The sequence below is a fragment of the Microcaecilia unicolor genome, chromosome 1 (assembly GCF_901765095.1).
Source record: "Microcaecilia unicolor chromosome 1, aMicUni1.1, whole genome shotgun sequence".
Lineage (NCBI taxonomy): Eukaryota > Metazoa > Chordata > Amphibia > Gymnophiona > Siphonopidae > Microcaecilia > Microcaecilia unicolor.
Window position 1 is genome coordinate 383,653,555 of NC_044031.1, and position 24,787 is coordinate 383,678,341.

Below are 24,787 nucleotides of genomic sequence, written 5' to 3' on the forward strand. Positions count from 1 at the left end.
TTAGCAAGGTAAGGCCTCTAAAACTAAAAATGGTACTCCAAATGGAGGATAACCAACAACATGCATAGGGGCATTACCACTACCTCCATTCTGCTGGTTGTGCCTCTCTATCCAGCCTAGCTTTCTTCTGGCTTTGGAACTGTCTTATCACATTATTTTGTCACCTTGAGATCATTAGCACACTATCATCCTGAACCTCTCCTATCACACACAGCTCCTTAGGATTGTACACCCAAAATGAATCACTCTACATTTCTTCACATTAAAGGCCTAATCCAACAGTTCCCAAACCTGGTCCTGGAGGCACCCCAGGCAGTCAGGTTTTCAGGATACCCCCAATGAATATTCATGAGAGATTTGCATGCAATGGAGGCAGTGCATGCAAATCTCTCTCATGAATATTCATTCATTGTGGGTATCCTGAAGACATGACTGACTGGGGTGCATCTAGGACCAGATTTTGGAACCACTGGCCTAGTCCCTGCACACCATGCTGAGGCACTTACAGAAGGGGTACATTATTTTCTAGAAAGGTCCCTGAAAAACTGGCAAGTGGTATGCAATTTCCAAAGAGAATGAAGGCTTTGGAGCAGACACTGTGATAAAATTAAAATTAAAATGTGTGCCCAACAAGGCTGCGTTTAACTTTCGCCCTGCAAGGGCTGCTTCAGGGGTAAAAATGTACTGGAATGTTGCCACTATTTGGGTTTCTGCCAGATACTTGTGACCTGGCTTGGCCACTGTTGGAAACAGGATACTGGGCTCGATGGGCCATTGGCTGACCCACTATGGCTATTCTTGTGTTCTGTAAAACAAAAACCAATACGTAAAGTACAACAAAATGATATCCAGACATAGTCATGTCGTAATTAAATAATACTAAAATTTAAAACATAGACATAATAACTAAATAAACATTTAATAAGTGTCTAAAAGCATCATCTTTTGTACATGTAAATGGACATACTACAGTGTGTGAGGACCAAAGGTTTTTACATATCCTAGTGGTGGAAGGTGCTGGTAAGTGGTTTCTCTTAGATTATGTTTTTTACAAACTTGTTTAATGTATTTTTTTTATGAAGTTTCTTAAGCTTGTGCACTCAATTTATGGATGAGACAAGAGATTGAACAATTGTTTTAATACTTTCCTTTTCTGCAGTAAAGCCTATGGTGAAGTGAAAGGTTCACACCATTAAGGTATGTAATAAGCTATTAAACACAAAAGAAGTATTTGTGGGGACATCACAGCAGCCCAATATTGCCCCCAAAGTGAAACGGTGGCACCGTTGGGTTCTGTAAGATAAGTGCTGCGTTGTCATGGTGTGCTTTTTGAATTCTTTTTTGTTGCACAAATTGACTTAAAAATTTTGAATGAAAAAACTGAGGAGTTTTTAAGACCGATGATTGAGAGTGGGCTGCTTTCAAGAATGCAGCGGTGCTGCTAAGGTGCATGCAGTTTGAACCTGGTAAAGGTCTCTGAGGGTCTTTTCTCCTCTGAAATATAAATATAAATACAAATTAAAGAAAATTAAAATTACAAGGAACAACAATGGATAGAGCCCCTTGCATATATTGTAGGTTTTTCTGGCAACACATGTACAAATATTTTTGTTTGTGCTAGATATAATTAAACTCCCTTTTATTATTCAGTTATTTCTTCACTCAACAAGTAATTAAACTCTGGAATTTGTTGCTAGAGAATATGGTAAAAGCAATTAGCTTAACAGGGTTTAAAAAAGGTTTGGATAATTTCCTAAAAGAAAAGTCCATAAGTCATTATTAGGATGGACTTGGGTAAATCCACTAAATTTTCTAGGATAAGAACATAAAATCTGTTTTGCAGTTCTGGGATCTTGCCAGGTACTTGTGACCTGGATTGGCCACTGTTGGGAACAGGATACTGGACTTCATGGACCTTCAGCCTCCCAGTATTTTATTTATTTATTAGTGTATTTATACCCCACATTATCCCCACAATCAAGCAGGCTCAATGTGGCTTACATTAGCCAGAGAGAGAGAGAGTTCTGGGCGATAACAGATACAAATGAGAATAATAATAGTATGGCAAGAAAGAATACCTGACATATAACAATACAGAAGAATTGGACTAAACAGGATCCACATATGCCAGCTGGCACAGGCTGGAGTCCTACAGTGTTCTCGGTGAAAATGCTTTGGAAAACAGATGTATTTTCAGCGCCTTGTGAAAGGTAAGGTAGTCTCCCAGACTGGTGATGTCTTACATACTATGATGTCTATGTATGTGTTAAATTTTAGTATTATTTAATTCATTATGATGTTTTGTATTTATTCATATCATCATCAGAGCTAGACTTGGGTTCCAAACTGTAGACTTACATGCTCAACTCCCCAGAGGAGAGCACCCCATCCAGAAGAATAGCAAGGGAGCTTCTGCGACTATGTCCTAGAGGCATTCTCTACCTTCTGTAACAATCGTGTGTTAGTTTTTAGCCCAATCTTTTGTGGAGGAAAAGAGCCAGGGAAAAGGGAAATGGGACTTGATATACCGCCTTTGAGGTTTTTGCAACTACATTCAAAGTGGTTTACATATATTCAGGTACAATGGAGGGTTAAGTGACTTGCCCAGAGTCATAAGGAGCTGCAGTGGGAATCGAACTCAGTTCCCCAGGATCAAAGTCCACTGCACTAACCACTAACCCTCCAAGGCAACTGTGTCTCCTCAAAAACTGAACTCTACAACTACAAACGCTAATATAAACCTACTATGTGGTCCTCTTCTACAAAACTCAAGGTTGTTTCACCTGATTCACCTGATACTAAGTATCCTTGCTATGTTGCCCAATTCTCTCAACAGAGAAAGCTGTAAAAGAATGAAAAGGATCTTCCAGGAAGGAATCATGTCACCGAGGAAATCAGTGAAGTAGCCATCCCACCTGTCCCTTTTAGATATCAGCCCAGGAAATATCCAGACTACTAGCAGGAATATGTGAGGAAGACAGGATGTCAGTCCTGGTTCTACCAAGATATCCAGCCCCCAGGCTCCTATTTTTCTTTGGCTGAAAAACTTGTTCGTTTTGGAGTTTTGCAAAGCTATACGAGGTCCACTCTCACAAGAGGTGCCCCACCTAATCCACAGTACAGCCACAGCAACTTCTTGAAGTCCTTATACCATAGGGTACCAAAAGTATAAAATTCTGTTTTGTGTCACTTGATATCTCATCCGTGTTCGACGCTGTTAAACATGGAGGAAATGTCATAAACTGGTTCAAGGGGTTCCTAACCCAGCGTTCATACCAAGTCACATCAAATTCAGCCACGTCTGCTGCATGGACACCAGAATGTGGAGTACCACAAGGATCACCTCTCTCACCAACCATCTTCAACATAATGATGATCCCCTTGGCAAAACTCCTATCAAACCATAACCTCAACCCATATATATACGCCGATGATGTAACAATATACATCCCTTTCAAACAAGACATCAAAGAAATCCTCAATGAAATCAACCAAAGTCTACATATCATGAACACCTGGGCAGATGCATTTCGTTTGAAACTAAATGCAGAAAAAACTCAGTGCCTGATACTTACCTCCCAATACAACACGAAAGAATTTACCACTATAAAAATACACCAAAACTAAAAACTTCCAATCTCGGAGACGTTAAAAATCCTTGGAGTTACCATCGACCGCCACCTAACACTCGAAACCCATGCAAACAACACAACCAAAAAGATGTTCTACTGCATGTGGAAACTGAAAAGAATAAGACCATTCTTCCCAAGATCCGTCTTTCGCAGCCTAGTACAATCCCTCGTACTCAGCCATCTGGATTACTGCAACTCACTGTACGCAGGCTGCAAAGAGCAAATCCTGAGGAAACTTCAAACAGCCCAGAATACAGCAGCCAGACTCATCTTCGGAAAACCAAAATATGAAAGTGCAAAACCCTTACGAGAGAAGCTACACTGGCTCCCACTCAAGGAACGCATCACTTTTAAAGTATGCACATTAGTCCACAAAATCATTCATGGCGAAGCCCCAGCCTACATGTCTGAGTTAATCGACTTACCACCCAGAAATGCTAAAAGATCATCCCGAACTTTCCTCAACCTCCACTTCCCTAACTGCAAGGGCCTGAAATACAAGGTGCTGCACGCGTCAACCTTTTCTTACATGAGCACGCAGTTCTGGAATACACTGCCGCGGAACCTGAAAACGATCTACGAACAAACCAACTTCCGCAAATTATTGAAGACACATCTTTTTGATAAAATTTATGGAAAGAACAAAAACACATAAAGTCCACACTCACTGTTCAGTAATACATCAATACATCCACTTATGAATTCTCAACCCCCGAAATCTCACCACACTCATACCTTTACTCACAGAAAAATGTATACCATGAGGCTCATTTTCAAAGCACTTAGCCTCCCAAAGTTCCATAGAAACCTATGGAACTTAGCCTCCCAAAGTGCTTTGAAAATATGCCTCCATGTGGTTTTTGTTATTATATATTGCCCTTTAATTTCCCGTTGTTTCCTTCCAATGTTTCAATGTTCTTTTCCATTGATATATTCCTTAACGATATGTTGATTTTGTCTCGTATAACTCTTCACAATGTAATCCATAACCGAATTGTAACAAATTGTATTTCCATCATTCATAATGTATTGTAAGCCACACTGAGCCCGCAAAAAGGTGGGAAAATGTGGGATACAAATGCAATAAATAAATAAATAAATGATCTATTGCGGCTTGTTTAGAATATGGGGTTGAGAAGAAAAGTACATGATTAGTTTGTATCTTACTGGAAGAACAGAAAGATGATAGTAAAATGGGATGATACTGTTTCTGAAAGCTTTGGGGTGTGTGCAGGGGTGCCTCAAGGCTCAGCCTTGTCAGCAATATTATTTAACTTCTATCTACAGCCACTCTGTACTGTAATGAGAGATTTAGATGTTGACTTTAGAATTTATGCCAATGGCTCCCAAATCTGGTCCTGGATGCACCCCAGCCAATCAGGTTTTCAAGATGCCCACAATTAATATTCATGACAGAGATTTGCATACACTGCCTCCACTGCATGCAAATCTCTCTCATGAATATTCATTATAGATATCCTGAAAACCTGACTGGCTGGGGTTGCCTCCAGGACCAGGTTTGGGAACCACTGATTTATGCGGATGATGTGCAATTTCTTTCCCTGTAGATGATGAATTAGTTGTTGGCCATGAAAAACTGCTGCATTGTCTTGATGCTGTTCATCATTGGTTGAATGCAAATGTTCTTAATTTGAACTGGTCTAAGACTGAAGTGATGATGCTGGATGGGGGGGGGGGGGGAAGGTGGGCGAGTACATAAGAACATAAGCGTTGCCATGCTTGGACAGACCGCAGGTCGATCAAGCCCAGTATCTGTTTCCAACAGTGGCCAATCCAGGTCACAAATACCTGGAAAGATCCCAAAACAGTATAATACATTTTATAATGCTTATCCTAGATTTTTGTGTGGTTTTATAGAGTACTGTTTTGACCAGAGTGGACTATTGCAATAGTTTGCATATGGTATTGTCTTCTTCCTGTTTTCAAGCTTTAGATGATACAACATGCTGCTGTGAGATTAATTATGGGTTTGGCATGCCTGGACTATTTGACCAGCTTGATGAAAACATTGCATTGGCTCTCAATACAGTTCAGGGTACATTACAAATTGATGACATTTATTTTTAAGACACTGAATGGAATGGTTCCCAAGTACTTCAAGCAGACCTGGCAACTTTATGATCCTGTTCACTCTTTGCAGTCCACTGGGGCAAAACAACTAGTGGTGCCACCACTGACAACCGTACGCTATTTGATAACTAGTAGCAGTGCAATGTCTGTTGGACTTCTGCTCTGGAATAAACTGCCTAACTGCCTGGCAATTTACACCTCTTGGCATGCTTCGATGATTTAAGAGTAGGCTGAAAACTCATTTGCTTGTGGGTACCATGATTTATTTGCTACATTTGTATCCCACATTTTCCCACTTATTTGTAGGCCCAATGTGGCTTACATAGTTCCGGAGCAGCACTTGCGGACTCCAGGTGTAGACAAATACAAAGTGATGTTGTGGTTAAGTAGTTCTAAAGTTAATGTGGCGCAACCACATTGGGGATCGTGCAACGGAAGATTTGTGTGCAGTCTGTACACCAGTCTGGATCGGTGGGGTATGCCTTTTTGAACAGGCTTTAGGTTTTTCCCGGAAGTTTAGGTGGTCATTCATGTTTTTCAAGGCTTTTGGTAACGTGTTCCACAGTTGTGTGCTAATGTAGGAAAAACTGGACGCATATGTTGATTTGTATTTGAGTCCTTTACACCTTGGGAAGTGAATGTTTTCAACACTGTCACCATTTCAGCTGCTCCAGACCACAACTACCCTCCCGGACTATAAGGCTCACAAATATGGTGCAAAATAAACCATGAAGAGGACTCCCGATCAACCTCCTGCCAGACAGAATTGTGAAAAATCATCTGCTAGGAGAGGGAGAGAGGGGGAGAGAGAGGGGGGGGGGGGGGGGAAGAGGGAGAGAGAGACAATATTGCCCCCAAAGCCTAAACTGAGGACAAAGGGATGTCCCTCCTGAGTAATGTCCAACCATCCAGTCAGAAGACTTCAAGTGTTGTCATAAAGGAAAACAGCCAGAACATAGCAAATTGCAATAAGGAGTGTCTACCTCAGTCAAACCAACTGCTCATGGTCTCCGAATTTGGACTGATCAGGACCAGTACAGGAGGAGGGGCCCAAGACGAGGAGGGACTTCCCATAAGTATTTCCAGCCAGCCTCCGAATTTTAGTCTCTTAAGTTCCAGGACTTCTCCAGAATCCACTTCCCTGAAGATATGGTGGAAATGCATAAGTTTGAGATTGCCATGTCTGCCACCCTATGCAGGAGCTCTAATGTACAACTTACCATATAGTCCGCCAGCATCACTATGCTCACATTAACTCTCTCCTCAAGTCACTGAATTGGCTTCCTATCTGTTACCACAGACAGTTCAAACTCCTCTTATTGACTTACTGAGGAGCTGAAGAATGAATGCACTTGTATCTCTCCACTCTTATTTTTCCCTACACCCCTCCCCAGGAACTCCATTCATCAGGTAAGCCTCTCTCATCTGTACCCTTCTCCTCCACTGCCAACTCCAGACTCTGCTCCTTTTATCTTGCTGCATCACATGCCTAGAATAGACTTCTTGAGTTGGTACATCAAGCTCAGTCTCTGGCCAAATTCAAATCTAGGCTAAACCTCACCCTTTGAGGCTGCCTTTAATTCCTAAATCCTATTCACCTGTTCAATACCCATGTTTAATTTCCTATTCTCTTATTTATCCCATTTGTCTGTCTTGAACAGATTTTAAGGTCCGTAGAGCAGGGACCGTCTCATACATGTTTTATGTACAGCGTTGCTTACATCTAGTAGAACTATAGAAATGGGTGTCTGATGGGCCTAGCAACGGGTCCAGTAACTGCTGTCTGATAAATAAATGACTTTTAAGAGCAGTTGGGATCGGCAGTCTGGTATGCATTTGGAGTAAAGTACAACAAGAGTGGAAGAAAACCAAGTCCAAATGACCAGTACTGAAACCACAGTGGTAAGAGCACCAAAAATACAGTTTATTGGGACCCTACATGGTCCGTGTTTCAGCTGCAAAGCCTTCCTCAGGGGTCAACAAATTGATGTGTATAGATTAAACATCTGAGCCCCTCTGGATGGTATATTAGACTACCTGTAAGATTTTTATTCCTCCCAACTGAAATATATGATCTAAACTCTGCAGGACAGAGTAAGTGAAGCAAGGCCAAGGCGGTTACAAAGCACTATGCACAGACAGCTATTTGACCCACATCCCCCACAAGTATGGAACCACGCGTGCCTATGCCACAGTGTGATCGGTTTGAAAGGAGCTGGGGGCCGAAAGGAGAAGTGGGCATTTCATAAGGCTGCAGATGGTGGGAGGATAGATAGGTGGGGTGATGGAAAAATACAGTCTTTTTTTTTTTGAGAGAGAGAGAGAGAGATACATCATGTGACTGAACAAAGGAGCTTATTTGATAAGTTTTGCTGATGTGACTGGTTGTGGGTTAATGTTGTAAAGGTTAGACATGATAGAATAATTTTGGGCCTTGATATTGGCAACACATATTTGAATGAAGAAGGTAAGAATTATATGATCTTTCTTGTAACTTTTAAATCTTATGTTAGTATACTATCTGTAGGTAGGAAAAGGGAAAGATGGAAAAGTCTTTTTACTGAACAACAGGATATAGCTAGCCGACCACAAGGTCATATAGCACAGCAAAACAGATTAGCCACAGTTTGGGTAGGTGACATGCTGAAGTAGCATCAAGAGGGGGGCACAGAATCTCCTGGGACAAAGGTGAGAGAGAAGTTTCTAGTAGAGGGGAGGGATAAACATATATGGCCAAATGATTGCTGGCAATGTATAGATGAGCTGTCCTGAGATTTCCTGTTGTATAGTATGACATGTATTAAGACAACGGTATAAAAGTAGGTGTAAGGAAAGTTATGGAAGGTAGCTTAGTACTCCCCCCCCCCCCCCCCCCACCCAAGTCAGGAAGCTGACTGGGTGGATCGGCCTCTGTGATAGAACAGTGCATTTTAAGCCTGTAAAACTGCCTTAATTAATTCTTGGAAATACATTTCTGTAGTTTGCCCAACAGGCGGTGCATGTTATGTTTTAAGCTGTTACAAAGAACTGGCTTTTCCTTCTTTAGTTAACACAGATAAAGGAAATGCCTACAGTGATGTAACCAGCTATTTTTAAAACTTCTTGTTCTGGGCTCTGAGTGGCCCAGTAGCTCATTTTCATTTGGATTTTTCTGGCTTTATCCCCAGTCTTAGACAGAAAGAAAAGAGAGCCAGATCTCTTTGATGAGTTATATGTCCTGATCTCACCAAGTACTTTTTAGAAAGTAAACAAATGTTTAGATTATCCATATTCCATATTTCAGTTACCTGTTATTGTTTGCTGATTGCACTTTTTTGTTCAATAATTTTTAAGACAATAAACAAGTTTCAGTTTATTGCCTCTTTGTCTAGTCTGATAAAGAATCCTGGTGGTTTGTGTGATGGGTCTTTGAATGCTTTCTGGGAACCGTGGGACCATTGGGAGTGTGGCTTCCAGTAACCTAGAAATCACTGAGGATAATTTGAGAGCGGGAGACTCACCCAGAGGCGGTTGTGACCCAGTTGGTGGGAGAAGGATGCTAGTGTAGAGTGCAGGTGGACCTGAGCTGTGCTAGGGATAGACCCTCTAAGTGACCCCAGGGTAACCCCAGGCAGGTGGCTAGGCATTTCGTGACAGCTTCCCTGTTTCTCTTTTATATTTCAGACTTGCCTTGTGCTTATGCTGCTAAACTAAACTTATTCTTTTCCTTTGGATTAAACTTTTTTTTTTTTTTTTATAAGTAACTTGTGAGTTCTTGTTTTTATTTTGTATAAGGTATAAGGCTAAGGACCAGGCTGGTGAGCGCTTCAGCTATCAGCTGAGGCAATGTGCGCCAGGGAGATTGCCACAGGTGTGGGGAACTAACTCTGACCCACACTGATGTAAACAGCTAGTCTTGAACTAGCCCTGATCAGGAAATATGGAACTAAAGGAGCACCTAGCACCACTTAATCTCCACTGTGCAAGACTCACCAGTCATGAATGCATCTGAGAGCTGTCGAGTCCAGAATCCATGGTGACCTTCCTGCAAGTAAGAGTATGCAGAAGAAGCAGGTCTCAAACTTCCTCACATGGGACCTAATACAGGAGGACTTGGGTCAAGGAACCACTGTACATAGCTGCCTAGAAAGAGGGAGACTAAAGAAAGACTCAAATCTTTTTATGTTGTGCTACCCCCATCACCACCACTACTATGTGAGCCAATAGCAGGAAGTAAATATAAAACCCTTGATCTTAACCATCTTAAGGATAGAATCAGGTGTCTCAGCCTTAGGAGATCCAAATTCTAGCTATCAGATGTGGCATGAATAATTTGGAGGGATTGGTGGGGGGGGAGGGGGAGAAGGAAGCCTACCACCACCCGAGAATATAGGAACACCCTACGCCTAGGCTACCATCTAGTTTAATCCACCTGAGAACTACCAGAAGGTCATACCCTAGAAAAGAAGGGTCACCAGCTGTTCTCTCCCAAAACAATCTCTCCACTAAGGTATTATCCCTTCTGAGAAAGCATCTCCTCTTCCTCTTAACATAGAAAATGACAGCAGATAAAAACTGGCTTTATTCAAGCTGCCCATCCATTCCATATATCCCCTTCCTCTCCTTTACACCTCTGTGCTTGTCCAATGTTTTCTTGAACTCAGATACAGTGTTAAGAATCTGCCACCTCAACCAGGAGGCCGTTCCACACATCTGCCACCCTTTCCATAAGGCAGTATTTCCTTAGATTATTCCTGAGTCTATCCCCTTTCACCTTCATCCTATGTCCCCTCATTCCAGGGCTTCCTTTAAATTGAAAAGAGATTGCCTCTTTTGCATTTATGCCATTAAGATATTTAGATGTATATCATATCTCCTCTTCTCCTGCCTTTCTCCTAAAGGATAAATATTGAGATCTTTAAGTCTGCTCCCATATGCTTTTATGATGGAGACCACCAACCATTAAAGCAGCCAGCCTCTGGACCAACTACATCTTGTTTATATCTTTTTGAAGGTGCAGTCTCCAGAATTGTATAGAGCATTCTAAATTAGGTTTCACCAGATACTTACACAGAGGAACTATCACTTCTTCTTTTTTCTTACTGCCCATTTCTCCCCCCTCTGCACACAAAGTATCCTTCTAGCTTTTGCTGTCGCCTTTTCTACATTTGGACACCTTAATAATCGGATACAGTCACCCTCAATTCTGCTCTTTCATACACAGAAGTATTTCTCCCCCTACACTGTACAGCTCCCTCAGGTTTTTGCAGCCCAAAAGCATGACACTGCATTTTTTAGCATTAAATCTTAGCTGCTAAACTCTGAACAAGCTTTGCTAGGCCCCTCTTCATGTTATCCATGCCATCAGGGGCATCTACCCTATAACAGGTTTTGGTATCATCTGAAAAACAGTCAAAACTTACCAGACAGCCTTCCCACAATATTGCTTGCAAAAATGTTAAAAGGAACTGCACCAAGAACTGATCCTTGCAGCATGCCACAAGTAACGTCCTTTTCCTCAGAGTACAGCTACTACTGAAAAAGATGTGAGCAAATCTAAATAAATCATAAATTTACCACTACATTTAGTCGTTTTCCATTCAACTACTTCCTAATCCTGTCAGTCACTTTAAAGGCCCATTCCAAACGCACTCGGTTAATTTATGAGTCATCTACGTAGAAGTGTGTCAAAGGCTTTGCTAAAATCTAAGTACGCCACATCTAGCGCTCACCCTCAATCCAACTCTCTGGTCACCCAGTCAAAAAAAATTAATCAGATTTGTCTGACAAGACTTGTCTCAATTAAAACCATGCTGCCTTGGGGCCTGTAATCCACTGGATTTCAGAAGCCTTACTATCCTTTGTTTTAGAAGCATTTCCATTAATTTACTTACCTTAAGGTCAGACTAACCAGCCTGGAGTTTCCAACCTCCTTATTTCTGCTTTTGTTGAGAAGAACACATCCATCCTCCAGTCCTCCGGGACCACTCCCATGTGGAATGTTCTAGCATTTACAAACATTGCCAAGGTCAGCCTCTGGTTTCTTCATTCCCAAAGGTCAAGCTCTGGTTCCTTCCATGCAAGGGCTATGAAGGACTCAAAGCAAAATCTGAAGATCCTGCCGAAGCAGTAACACCCAGGAATTATTTATTTATTTTATTCTCAGGTTGCAAAAGTGTTTTCATGCATCACAAGCTTAATCTGACCTTAAAGACACTCTGAGAATGGGCAGAGAGTTGGTTCTGCAGGCTATCCCCACTATTGTTGCCCTAGCTGAAAGGGAGTGGGGAGGAGAGAGGAGCTCCGATATGCCTGTGAGATCACCTGCTGAAATATTAACTCAGTAGAGAACTGGAGCTAAGAGAATAAGAGTTGCCATACTGGGACAAACCAAAAGATCCACCAGTATCCTGTTTCCAACAGTGACCAATCCAAGTTACAAGTATCTGGCAAGATCCCAAAACAGTAAAATAGATTTTATGCTACTTATCCTAGAAATAAGCAGTGGATTTTCCCCAAATCCATCTTAATAGCAACTTATGGACTTTTCTTTTTAAGAAGTTATTCAAACCTTGCTAATCTAACTGCTTTTACCACATTCTCTAGGAACGAATTCCAGAGTTTAATTACACATTGAGTGAAGAAATATTTTTTCTGGTTTATTTTAAATTTACTATTTAGCATAGATTGCATCTGCCTGTCAGGCACCTACTAGCCCCCAAGCCAGGCTGAATACATGAATTGCCATGACTTGCCTGCAGTCCATAATCTCCATTTTTTCCAGACAGGAAGTATCACAACTTCAGACCCCCTGATCATGTCCAAAACCCAACACAGCACCATAGAAGACTAGCAGGCACGCTGGGAAGAGACTGCATTGAAAGCCTCCCCACCACACACACACAACTTTTACTATTTATTTATTGCATTTGTACCTCACATTTTCCCACCTCTTTGCAGGCTCAATGTGGCTTACAATACATCGTGGATAGTGGAAATAAGAAGAGAATAGGCATTTGGTGTTACAGAAGGATTTGGGGTTACATGATAATAGAATACAAGATAGTAATATAACAGAAGGCATTATTAAACATTTCTGGATATATGTGTGGAGTTTTACATGTGTTGATCTTTGTGGTATATCTTGTCAAAGAGAATGGTCTTCAGTAGTTTGCGGAAGTTGGTCAGTTCATGGATCGCTTTTAGGTTGCGTGGATACACATTCCAGAATTGCGTACTCATATAGGAAAAGGTTGATGTGTGCATTAATTTGTATTTTAGACCTTTGCAGTTGGGGAAATTAAGATTAAGGAATGTGCGAGATGATTTTTTAGCATTCCTGGGTGGTAGGTCTATCAAGTCTGACATGTAGGCTGGGGCATCGCCGTGGATGATTTTGTGAACTAGGGTACATACTTTGAACGCGATGCGTTCTTTGAGTGGGAGCCAGTGTAACTTCTCTCGTAGGGGTTTTGCACTTTCGTATCTTGATTTTCCAAATATGAGTCTGGCTGCCGTTTTCTGGGCTGTTTGGAGTTTTTTAAGTATTTGCTCTTTGCAGCCAGCATAGAGTGAGTTGCAGTAGTCTAGATGACTGAGTACTAATGATTGTACCAGATTACGGAAGACGGTCCTTGGAAAGAAAGGTCTTACTCTTTTTAATTTCCACATTGATTGGAACATCTTTTTGGTTGTGTTTTTCGCGTGATTCTCAAGTGTTAGGTACCGATCAATGGTAACTCCAAGAATTTTTAGGGTTTCCGAAATTGGTAGATTTAGTTTAGGTGTGTTGATGGTGGTAAATTTGTTTGTGTTGTGTTGAGAGGTATTAGGTATTGGGTTTTTTCTGCATTAAGTTTCAGTTGAAATGCATCTGCCCAGGAGTGCATGATGTGTAGACTTTGGTTGATGTCGTTGGAAATTTCTTTTAGGTCTTGTTTGAATGGGATGTAGATCGTTACATCATCAGCGTATAAGTATGGGTTGAGGATTTGGTTTGATAATAGTTTGGCCAAGGGTATCATCATTAGGTTGAATATGGTCGGTGAGAGGGGAGATCCCTGTGGAACTCCACATTCAGGTGTCCATGTGGCTGATGTAATCGAATTTGTTGTCACTTGGTATGAACGCGTGGTTAGGAATCCCTTAAACCAATTAAGAACGTTGCCTCCGATACCGAAGTATTCAAGGATGTGTAGTAGAATTCCATGATCAACCATGTCGAAGGCGCTTGACATGTCGAATTGTAGAAGTAGTATGTTCTTTCCGGTTGCAATCGTTTGTTTGAATTCAGTCATGAGCGTAACTAGTACTGTTTCAGTGCTGTAATTAGAATGAAATCCTAACTGGGAGTCGTGTAGTACTGAGAACTTGTTTATATAGTCTGTGAGTTGTTTGGTCACCATCCCTTCTGTTATTTTGGTTATTAAGGGAATGGATGCTACTGGTCTATAGTTGGTTAATTCACTCGAATTTTTCTTTGCATATTTGGGTATGGGGGTGAGTAGAATGTTTCCTTTCTCCTTTGGGAAGAGTCCATTTTGTAGCATAAAATTGATGTGTTTCATTAGGTCTGTTATAAATTGTTAAGATTTCATAAGGTTATCTGGGCATATATCTAATTTGCAATGAGATTTGGCGAATCTTTTAAGCGTTTGGGAGATGAGGTCTTCCGATAGTATCTCAAATTCAGTCCAAATCCTATCTGCTGGGTATACTCCAGGGTCTGGGTCTAGACAGTCTAGGAGTGCAGCATATTCGATGGGGCTGATGGGTATTTTAAGTCTTAGTTGTACGATTTTCTCTTTGAAGTACTTCACGAGGTTGTCAGCTCCTGGTGTGGTATCTAGTAGCTTATTCACGAGTTGGAAGAGTTTGTGTGTGTCCTTGTAGTTTGGTCCAATTTCAGTTTTGTAATATAGTCTTTTGGTTTGTCTTATGGTGTATTTATATTTTCTTCGGAGTTGTTTCCAAGCGTTAAGTGTGGGATCGTCTTTCTTTTTAGTCCACGCATGTTCTAATTTCCTAACTTGTGTTTTGAGTTTTTTCAGTTCCTCGTTGAACCACAGTATTGAGTTCTTTCTGTGCGAGGTTCTGGTTTAAATTGGGGCAATGTGGTCTAATATTGTTTTGCATCCATCATCCTAGTCTAGGAGGAATAGGGTTGTGTCTGCCTTTGCTGTCCACCCATTATCGTAGATCTGTTGCCAGAATATTATCGGGTCTATTTTTCCTCTCGTGGTGTAGGTTTTTCGTTCCTGTTTTTTAGTTGTGGTTTTCGTTCGCCATTGGAGGGAGATGTATGCTTTGTAGTGGTCTGACCACGGTGTGGGTCTCCATTTTGTATCTGCTAGTATCAGGTTTAAGTCTGGATCGAATTTATATGTGATAATGTCTAGTGTGTGTCCTTTAGTGTGTGTTGGTAGTGTGTTTGGTGCGTGAAGATCCCATAATTGTAGAAATTCTTTGCATTCTTGGGTGCTTGTTGAGGTAAGATCTTCTAGGTGCAGGTTGATATCGCCTATTATGATGAGGTTTGAAGTAGAGACACGTGTTCGAGATGAAGTCCATGAGGTGTGTTTGGGAGTCTTGCCAATTGCCAGGCGGCCTGTAGAGTAGGATTGCGTTAAGGTGTTCCTGTAAGTTTGGGTGATTAATTCTTACCGAGGCAATTTCAAGTTGAGGTAGGATGGATTCAGCTGTGGTTGTGATAGTGAATTCGGATTTGTATATTATGGCTAGTCCACCTCCTCTTTTCCCATTTCTTGTCCAGTGGGTAATTTTGTATCCTGGTGGGCATAAATCTAAGATTATGGGATCTTTAAGGTTGTGGATCCAGGTTTCAGTGATGAATAGGAAGTCAAGATTGTCTTTGGTGATCCAGTCTGTTATAATCTCTGTTTTGTTTACTACTGACCTGGCATTTACGTATCCCAGTTGGATTGGATGGTAAGGTTCGATCTGGGCCGTAGATGGGTTAATTTTTATTAGTTTCCTGTTTTCTTGGTATTTGGTTTTGTTGTTTCCTTTTTCCCTTTCTGTTGGTTATTTCCATATTTTTTTTTTCCTTTTAGTTGATTGTTGTTCTTTTCATCTGGGGAGCTGTAAATGGGTTGCCTGTAGGGTTTGTGGGCTGTAGGTAGATTGTTGTTTATGTTGGGAGTGGTCCATGCTTGGTAAATAAAGGGGAGGAAGTAAATTATCATGAACAATTTGTTGGTGTTCATGTTGGCTATGGTTCGCGATGCTTGGTTGTGCCTGAGGGTGTGAGTGAGTGAAATTTTGTATGGTCCTCAAGCAGTATTAATATGGGGCATTGACAACATCAAGTAGTATGAACATTAAATAGTGAGTGAAAGAGCAATAAGTATTAAGTGTAGTTTCTAGCAGTGTCCGCATAAGGTAATCTTAACATCAAGCGGTCTCAACATTAAACATTATCAACAGCAAGCGTGTACTGCATTTAGGCATGTGAACTACAGTAAGCATTCTTAACATCAAGCGATATCAACATTAAGTAATGTCAGCGTCATGCAGTAACAAGAAATAGGCAGTAAGCAATAAGCAGTATCAGCATTAAGCAGTTTTCGGCATCGATGGAGGTTTTGTGGACTGGGGAAACGGTTGGCCTTTCCATGCCACATTGAGCAAAAGAGCCAATTTGCTTGATCTTTGTTTCCCCAGTCCTGTGCAGCCGTCATCCAGTACACTGTCTCAAAGCAAGTATACAAACGTATGAACTGCTGCAGGAGTAAGTCTCTCTATCCATTGTGATCATGGAAGCCAATATGGTTAATCTCTGTTTCTACTGCTCCTAAGCAGCCGTCATCCTGAGTGCTCAGAACAAGCGTGCGAGTCTGTGATCTGCTGCCGGGCTCAAGTAAACTGCAGTAGAAGCGAGACCATCCGGACTGCTGCGAGCACGTGGGCCAGCGCAGCGCCTCCAAACCGGGAGGGGTAAGCTCCAGATCGGGGGGTGGGGGAGCTGCGATCAACTCCTGGAGGTGCTCGGCAATTCCTCTGTGGAGAAGTCCAGCAGGGCGTCTCTCGCAGTCTCCGGTCTCCTGCCCCTCCTCAGACTCTCTCAGGTCCAGCCAGGTGTCCGGTGTTCCGCTCGTGGGGGTTGGCTGGGACTCTCAATCGGCCCTCCGGTGCGGCTCGGACACTTCCATGGCACCGCTGTGTCCCGATTCACTCCTCCCTCGGCCGCGCTGCAGCTCGCTCCGCGATCTGGTCACCGATCTCTCTCTCGTCACGTTGGGCACTACAGTCGGGTCCCGGACAGCGTCACTGACCCAAGGCCGCGGGTGGAGGTCAAGACCACTGCCACTCTCCTAGCGGTGATCCGGAACGGGTAGATCCCGATCGGTGCTCTTCCGATGCGTCTGGTGTCATGATCGGGGCCTGGGCCGGCGTCGCTGACCTAGGCCGCAGGTGGATGTGGCCGATTCTCAAGTATGCACTCTCCCGAGTGAGACATCCCGGGAACGTCCTGGGTTTCACTGCGTTCCCTTGGCTCTTCTCCCCGGTAGGGCTCCTGTCCATATCAGCAGCAATCGGCTGCTAGGCTGTGGTGCAGTCTCCGATCTGGGTCTCCGGAGTTCCTGGCCTCTGTGACCATGCGGTCAGTGGCCCACGTTGGAGCTCAACGAGGATTTCTCGGCCCCCTGGTATTCCACTAGTAGGTCCGATTCAGCTCCAGTTCAGCTCCGATCCGGTTCGGTCCAGTCGAGGAAGGTCCATGATGAACCAGGTTGGTTTGTTCCCTTGAGACTTCAGGAGCTCATTGTGGAGCTCCTTACCTGTCGGCCATCTTTTCTACTACCTCCCTGTTGCTCTCCAAAGATAGAGGGAGTGTGTGATATCAGCAGTTTCCATTATCGGCCTACCAAGGGTGAAAAGTCACCAGGCACCGCCTGATACTGGACCCGCTGATGTGGGAAATCAGACCTCTAGTGAATCTGTTCCCTAGGGAGGAGCAAAATCAGCCCCAAAGGGGCGTTGCCCAGGGCATCCCCCAGACTGTCTATTCTTCAGTAGGTAGCAGTCTGCACCATCTGCTGGAGCCAGAGAAAGCACAGAGAAGCTGAAGGCACTACCAGCCTCCTACACAGGGGAGTAAAGGCAGCTCAGTGTTCTTTTCATCTCCATCAGCTGGCAGGGGGCCATAACCCATTCATCTGGACTGGTCTGGCATGAATGATAAGGAAGATCATATTTCAAGATCCAAAATGTTTACAGAGAGTCATAGTCCTGCACACTATCTACCTCTAAGAGAAGGCCACCCCCTCTAAATCTCTGAGAGGATACATGCCCCCTCCCCCTTCACGTGAACTGAAAAACAAACAATCTGCTAGGAAAACAAAAGAAACATGAAAACAAACAAACAAAAAAAATACAACACAGCCATTGTGCCAACTCACTGAATAAACTGCAGCCCCTTCTCAATATCTTCCTTTCTTCTCTGACGCTCCATTACAACCCCTGCAATGTGTAACAAACAGAAATTAATGCTTGAAGTCTGCTATGTAAACAGGTCCAGCATTCAATTCTCAGCAGGAGAAATCTCTCACCATGGATAAGAGCACTAGAAACAGTAGTCTGGTGATTTTACGGCATAGTTCTCAATCCAGTCTTGGGGCACACCCAGCCAGTCAGGTTTTCAGGATTTCCAGAATGAATACAAGAGATAAATTTGCATGCACCACCTCCATTATAGGCAAATCTCTCTCATGTTTTCAGAAAACCCAAAAAGAGTAATACATGAGAGATTTGCTTACAATGGAGGAGGTGCATGCAAATTTATCTCCTGCACATTCATTCTGAAAAACCTGACTGGCTGGGTGTGCTCTGACTGGGCTGAACAGTACTAGCATAGCTGAATTGAAGGGGTCTCAGTTCTTGCTCTGAAGGTCCACAAGCAGGTCTGAATTTCATGGTAAAGGTGTCTGTGGTCACAAGGCCATCTGACAAATATTCATTGGAAAACACTGAAAATCGGACCCATTTGTAGCCCTTCCAAACACAAGTCTCAAGATATAGAAGAAAAGAAAGGTTAGTAATTATGCAAATATAAAATTAGCAATTACTGTACAGCTACTAAAATACATTTATAGCTGATTACGGTTTCAATCACATAATTTAAATTTAAAAATCTCAGAAAGTGGTCAACAGATTGGCCTTTTTTTTTTTTTTGTAGTTTTTCTCCTTTAGTCATTTCTGCTGCTTATTCCCTCCCAAATGACAAGTCTGAGTGGTTCAAGGACCCCACACTGGCCCAAAGCCCACCCTCAGTACCTTCACTGGTCTCTAGGAGTTACCACGGGAGTGATATTTGTCTCCCTCCCTTCCTGGGTACGAGTGTACCATTTACCCTAATCAAAACTTGAACGCCCGTCCCACAGGATTATGACTAGAGCCACTCACTTAACTGACCCCAGCCAACAACATCCTATATAATAATTCTCACCACCAATGTTCTAAAGTAGCTGCCTGTGTCCATGGCTCCTGGAATTGCTGAGCTAGGCTCCGTAGCCAGGCTGACGTCACTCACAGCTGATTCCCAGGCAGGGGGAGGAGTAGGGAAAGACGCAGAGCAAGTTGCTCCGCGTGATTCTCTACTCCTCCCCCTGCCTGGGAATCAGCTGTGAGTGCACCGCTCAAACACCCCATCAGCGCATCACCCAAGTGCTCCCCCCCCCCGGCACATTATCAACCCCCCTCGCCACCCGCAGCTGCCACTGGTAATGCTGTCTGGCCGCTGCTGTTTCTCCTGTTGAGCAGCAGCGGCCGCTACAAAAAGAAAAAAAGGCCATAAATGTTTTTAAACGTCAAGCGCGGCACCGCAGACCGCCATCCAGTCATTGGCTGTCGGCTCTGCAGCCGCTCCTCCTCTCACCTCCATGTCACTGCCCCTGGAGTAAGACCCCGGAGGAGCACAGCGACGTGAGAGGCGAGAAGAGGAGCGGCTGCAGAGCCGACAGCCAATGACCGATGGCTGTCTGCGGTGCCGCGCTTAATGTTTAAAAACATTTATTGCTTTTTTTCTTTTTGTAGCGGCTGCTGCTGCTCAACAGGAGAAACAGCAGCAGCCGGACAGCGTTACCAGTGGCAGCTGCGGGTGGCAAGGTGGTTTGATGTGCGGGGGGAGGGAGGGTCGCTGGACATGGATGGCTGGGGGGGGGGGGGCACACACTCACTGTCTCGTCTCTCACATACACTCTCTCTGACACACACAGACACTCTGTCTCTCACACACTCTCTCTCTCACACATAAACACACACACACTCTCTCTCTCTCATTCTCTCTCTGACACACACACACTCCATCTCTCACACACACTCTCTCTCAAACATACACACTCCAAGGAAAATCTTGCTAGCGCCCGTTTCATTTCTGTCAGAAACAGGCCTTTTTTACTAGTTTACAAATATATATATATATATATTTTTTTTTTTAATTGTAGAAAGGTCCCATCACCCAAGAGAAATCTATAAAGTAGCAGATGTGTACATTACATGTAGCACTGACAGTGAACAGAGGCATACACCTGGGCCAATGGTTACACATTAACAGTATACTAATGTTGCTAACATCTGGGCCCTCTATGTATAAACATCTCCCCCAACCTCCCCACCCTACTACTTCTCAGACTTTCTTGGTGCGACAGGAGCCTGTGTCACTTGCATTCATTTCTCATGTACCAAATAAGCAGGCTTAGTGCAAAATAAAACAGGCTTCAGCAATAATTGAAATAACGAAATTGAATGAGATAGTAATACGGGAGCTAGGATTGACCAAGAGAATTATCACTGATCCACATTGCTTGGGACTTAAAGGGATTTTATTTCAATTTATTGTGAAGCTAGCAAACAGTTGCTTCGAGACAGAAGTTCTGCGTGCTTAGACTAGGGCTAATCATATCAATGCTTCTGAAAAGTTGTATGTGGTCAGCAAAGTAAAACCTGGTTATTTCATGGGATCGCACCAGAGTTGCTAGAGGGCTAAGGAAAATATTGAATAAGTGTGCGGCAAGAACTGGCCCTTGGGGAACACCCTTGGAGTAAGCCAGAGAGAAATGGGAAACAGACGTCACACAATAAGTCCAACTGGACCAAGATGAGATAAATCAGTCCAGTACCTTATTGCCAATGCCTAATGAGACCAAGCAGCCAATTAGAAGATGGCAAACAATGTACAAGATAAGCCTAGGGAGACAATTATGATCATTTTCCCCTGATAAAATGTCAAAAAGGGACCCACATGTGTATTAAAAGGGGGCAAGAGGAAAATACTCCCAACTATGGCATATGTCTGTGGGGGATGCCATATAATGTTTTAGACAAGTTATCCAGCAGGAAAGAGCTGGGCTCACTCAAAGGTGAGTAAATCTGGCACAATTAAACTAAGATTTCTAACAAAAAATCAGAACGCTACTGTGGTGGTTGCAAATATGCATACTGAATATATATAGGTAATTATTTTTTTGAGACAGACTCTTTACATTTAAGTTGGGTATCCACTCTCCCCACCCCCAAAAAAGTAGCCTCCAGTTTATGAGCTTCAGAACAATTTCTGAAATGTCTTTCTTTCTAATTGTGTTAAAAAAAAAAAATACAAAAAACGTAGGTTACTGTTTTAGCTATACTTCAAGGGGAGGGGGGAAAAAAAAAAAAAAAAAGATACATGACCCAGTTTTTCACTCCAAAACCAAAGAAAACAAGAGGGTCTCATTCTGAGCAGTTATTTTTAATGGAAAACTCCACAATGTGGGTTACTGTCCCTTTTCCTGCAGGGGAGACTGCTTCACATAGCAGGTTATAATATAGACTCAGCAAAAGAGAAATTCTGTGTGGGAGTTTATAAACTCCAAAGTTTGGAAAGAGACATGCACTTAAGATCATCTGAGTTCTGGAAAATTAACAAAACATTTTTTAATTTGAAAAGAAGCTTTATTTGATTTATATGCAACAGTAACAGCCCATAACTACCACAGAAAACATACGATAGATCCAACAGTGAGATTAAGTCAACCCACACTGGCATTCTTTGCAACAGTTTGTGTGTTTAAAGAGGAAATGTTTTGTCTTAACTGAAGCTCTTAGGCCAGTGACCTCACAAAAATGATCTGTGCGTGAAAAGTAATGTAAAATACCTGGAAATATGCAAAATGCCAAATTCCAGGCATTTTACAGTACTTTTCATGCAAAATCACTACGCAAAAAGTATATTTCATAGTAGTAAACGTCTGCACCAAAGTTTATGAATACATCTCATTAATAAACTACTGTGATGCAAATTCATGTGAAACAGCTAATTAAACAAGGGTGTTACAAAACCAAGAGTGCTAAAATATTTTTGAAGGCCATTTTTGCAAATAAAAATTACTGTAGCCCAACTTTGCCCAATAGTGCAAACCATCCCTTCCCAATGCAGCTGTACAATTTCAAGGAGCACGATGGTCCATTTCAGAACCCCAGGGTCACCGATCCATGGTAAACCAGCAGCCCTAACAAAGCCCCCTTCCCTAGCCCTTAGGTGGGACACAGGTACCTAAAGGTACCCTCACCCCAAATCCCTTTAATAAAGCCTGGGGGGCTGGTCCTACTCCCAGTATCCACCCAAGAGGTACAAGGGGTACTAAACGAATTTAGGGAAGTTCTGACATCTCTGCTGTGTGACCATTTCAATGCTTCTCTAAACACAGAAGGCAGAAAAAGACCATATGGTCTACTCAGTCTACCCATCCATGCCATCTACTATCCCTATCACTCCCTTAGAGATCCTATGTACTTGAACCAAGCTTTCTTGAAAACTGTATCTGAATTTGCCTCCACCACCTCTATTGGGAGGCTGTTCCACGAATTCACCATCCTTTACGTGAAGAAGTATTTCCTCAGGTTACTTCTGAGTCTGCCCCCTTTCACCTTCATTCTATGCTCCCTCGTTCCAGAGCTTCCTTTCAATTGAGAGGCTTGCCTCCTGCGCATTTATGCCATGTAGGTATGAAAAATGTCTATCATATCTCCTCTCTCCCGCCTTTCTTCCAAATTATACATATTGAGATCTTTAAGTCTGACCCCATACGTTTTATAACAAAGACCACAAACTTTTTAAAATTTTATTTTATTACAATTGTCAGATGTGGTAACAACAGCATGACAGTACAATGTAATGCTAGAACAACAAGTGACTAGCAATAAACCAGATATAGAAAGAGGACTATGATGAGCAAGTCAATCCTCCTCAACATACAAATCCTTGGGCACCCTTACATACAACAACCCTACTCACAGCATACCTACAGACACTCAAACTTCCAGACATACTCAAACATCCCCTTCCCCCCACCCCCCCCCCAGAGATGCCTAAACGATCAATAAGCATTACTGTATACTTGCAGGTGTAGGATTATGAGCACAGGTCAGCACAGGTCAAAAAGAAGGCAGAGGCTGACAAGCCACTCTGGAAACTGTCAGAGATTGAGAAGCCTGTAATTTATGAAAGAAAACATGAGCCTGTGTAAACTCAGGCATTTTATACCCTTAAGAGGCAAAGCAGGCCTTGGGAAATAAACTAGTATAAAGAGAAGAGTGTGATTTAGTAACTGAAGCGAAACTATAGGGTGAGAACAGAGAATAGAATGATCCCTCAGTAAGATAAGTGCTGAAGTATGTGAAGCCTTGCTTAACACAAAAGGTATATAAACAATTGAATCAGAGCATTACGTTGGAGAGGTAGAGGCAGACCACATGTTTGTGTCCCCTCCTCTCCACATGAGAAACTAGCATTTGTAATTGTAACTTTATCTTGGTAAGAAATTAAAGAATTGCTTTTCTCATACGCTGGCCTTCATAGTCCTTTATCTCTCTAAATTGCGAGTGGTTCGTGAGTACTAATTTGAGAGGTGATACAAGCAGCCTAAAAAAAAAAAAAAAAAAAAACATAGGGTTGAATGCCCAAAACACTTTTTTTTTCCCCCAAGGTGGTATATGATGTGTTGGTATATCTTAATTTCAAAAGTAGCAAATTCCCTCATGCTACAACCACGGTTGCAATGGTGGTGGTTCCTCCATGACCAAATAGGCCAGCACTGACTTTTTAATTAACAATATTGCATTAAAAAGGAATCTACACTGTGAAAGTGAAAGCCTCTGGCAACCCAGAAGCAAAAGATCCATAGTCCCACTCAGGGGAGAATTAGCAATATGAGCTAGCACAAGCAAGCTTCACGCCAAATGGCTTGGGTATCAAATTCCAAGAAGGAGAGCTGAGGGTCCCGCTGAGCATGTTTGCACTTGCTGCATATCCAATCTTTCCAGAGTCCAAAATGAGCCCCCTTCTCTTTGGTAATATAGTTGGGTTTAGTGTAGTAGTTTAAATCATAGCACTTGTAGAGAGCTACGGATTTAGTAAAATCATACAATGTGGTGAATAGCTCCAGGAATTGCTGCTCAGTATATCTCTGCACCATGCCTCTCTTAACTTATTAATCCACTCCAGGCTTATGGTATTCCTCAGGGCCTTGTAGCAAAAAGACAATTTGTTAAAGGGAGCTGGCGTTTTATAAAATAGCTGATTCAATTTCCCAAATTTCCAAGCCTCACCATATTGTCTGGTCAGTGTCTCCCAGAAGTGCATGACTTGGAGACAGGAATACAGATATTTATGGGGAATGCTCTATTTGACTTGTATTTGGGAGAAGGATGGAAAAAAAGACCCCAATCCCTGTTGTTGGCGGTATCTATGGTGTTGAGTCCAGGTTCAAAATTCATCTACAAAAACTGTAAATTCTCATAATACTCCAATACAGACTACCTAAAAGACTACGTAAAACAGAGGAATTCAAAAAATGGCTCCAATCTTGGTGTAAAGAAGGTTTTAGATATCTAGGAGGATGGGGTAATACGTGGAAAAATAACAGGTTGTACTGTAATGATGGTTTACATCTTTCTATGACACAAAAAAGGATCCTTGGGGACAAATTTAGACAGTATGTTTCTACACATTTAGAGGGTGAGGTGACAGAAAGAAACAAGGGAATTCAGAAAGTCACCCCCCCCCCCCAAAAAAAAAAAAAAAAAAC

General features: G+C 42.5%; 1 protein-coding gene across 5 annotated transcripts in view; it reads right to left on the reverse strand.

Annotated features, from left to right (window-relative positions):
- ZC3H7B (zinc finger CCCH-type containing 7B) overlaps positions 1 to 24,787 on the reverse strand; it is a 187,356-nt gene that overhangs the window by 143,722 nt on the left and 18,847 nt on the right. For all 5 annotated transcript variants that reach the window (XM_030210471.1, XM_030210487.1, XM_030210479.1 and 2 more), the window contains one exon: positions 18,125 to 18,185. In XM_030210471.1, coding sequence (XP_030066331.1) covers positions 18,125 to 18,177 — 53 coding nt within the window. In that variant the 5' untranslated portion in view covers positions 18,178 to 18,185. The remainder of the gene's footprint in view (positions 1 to 18,124; positions 18,186 to 24,787) is intronic.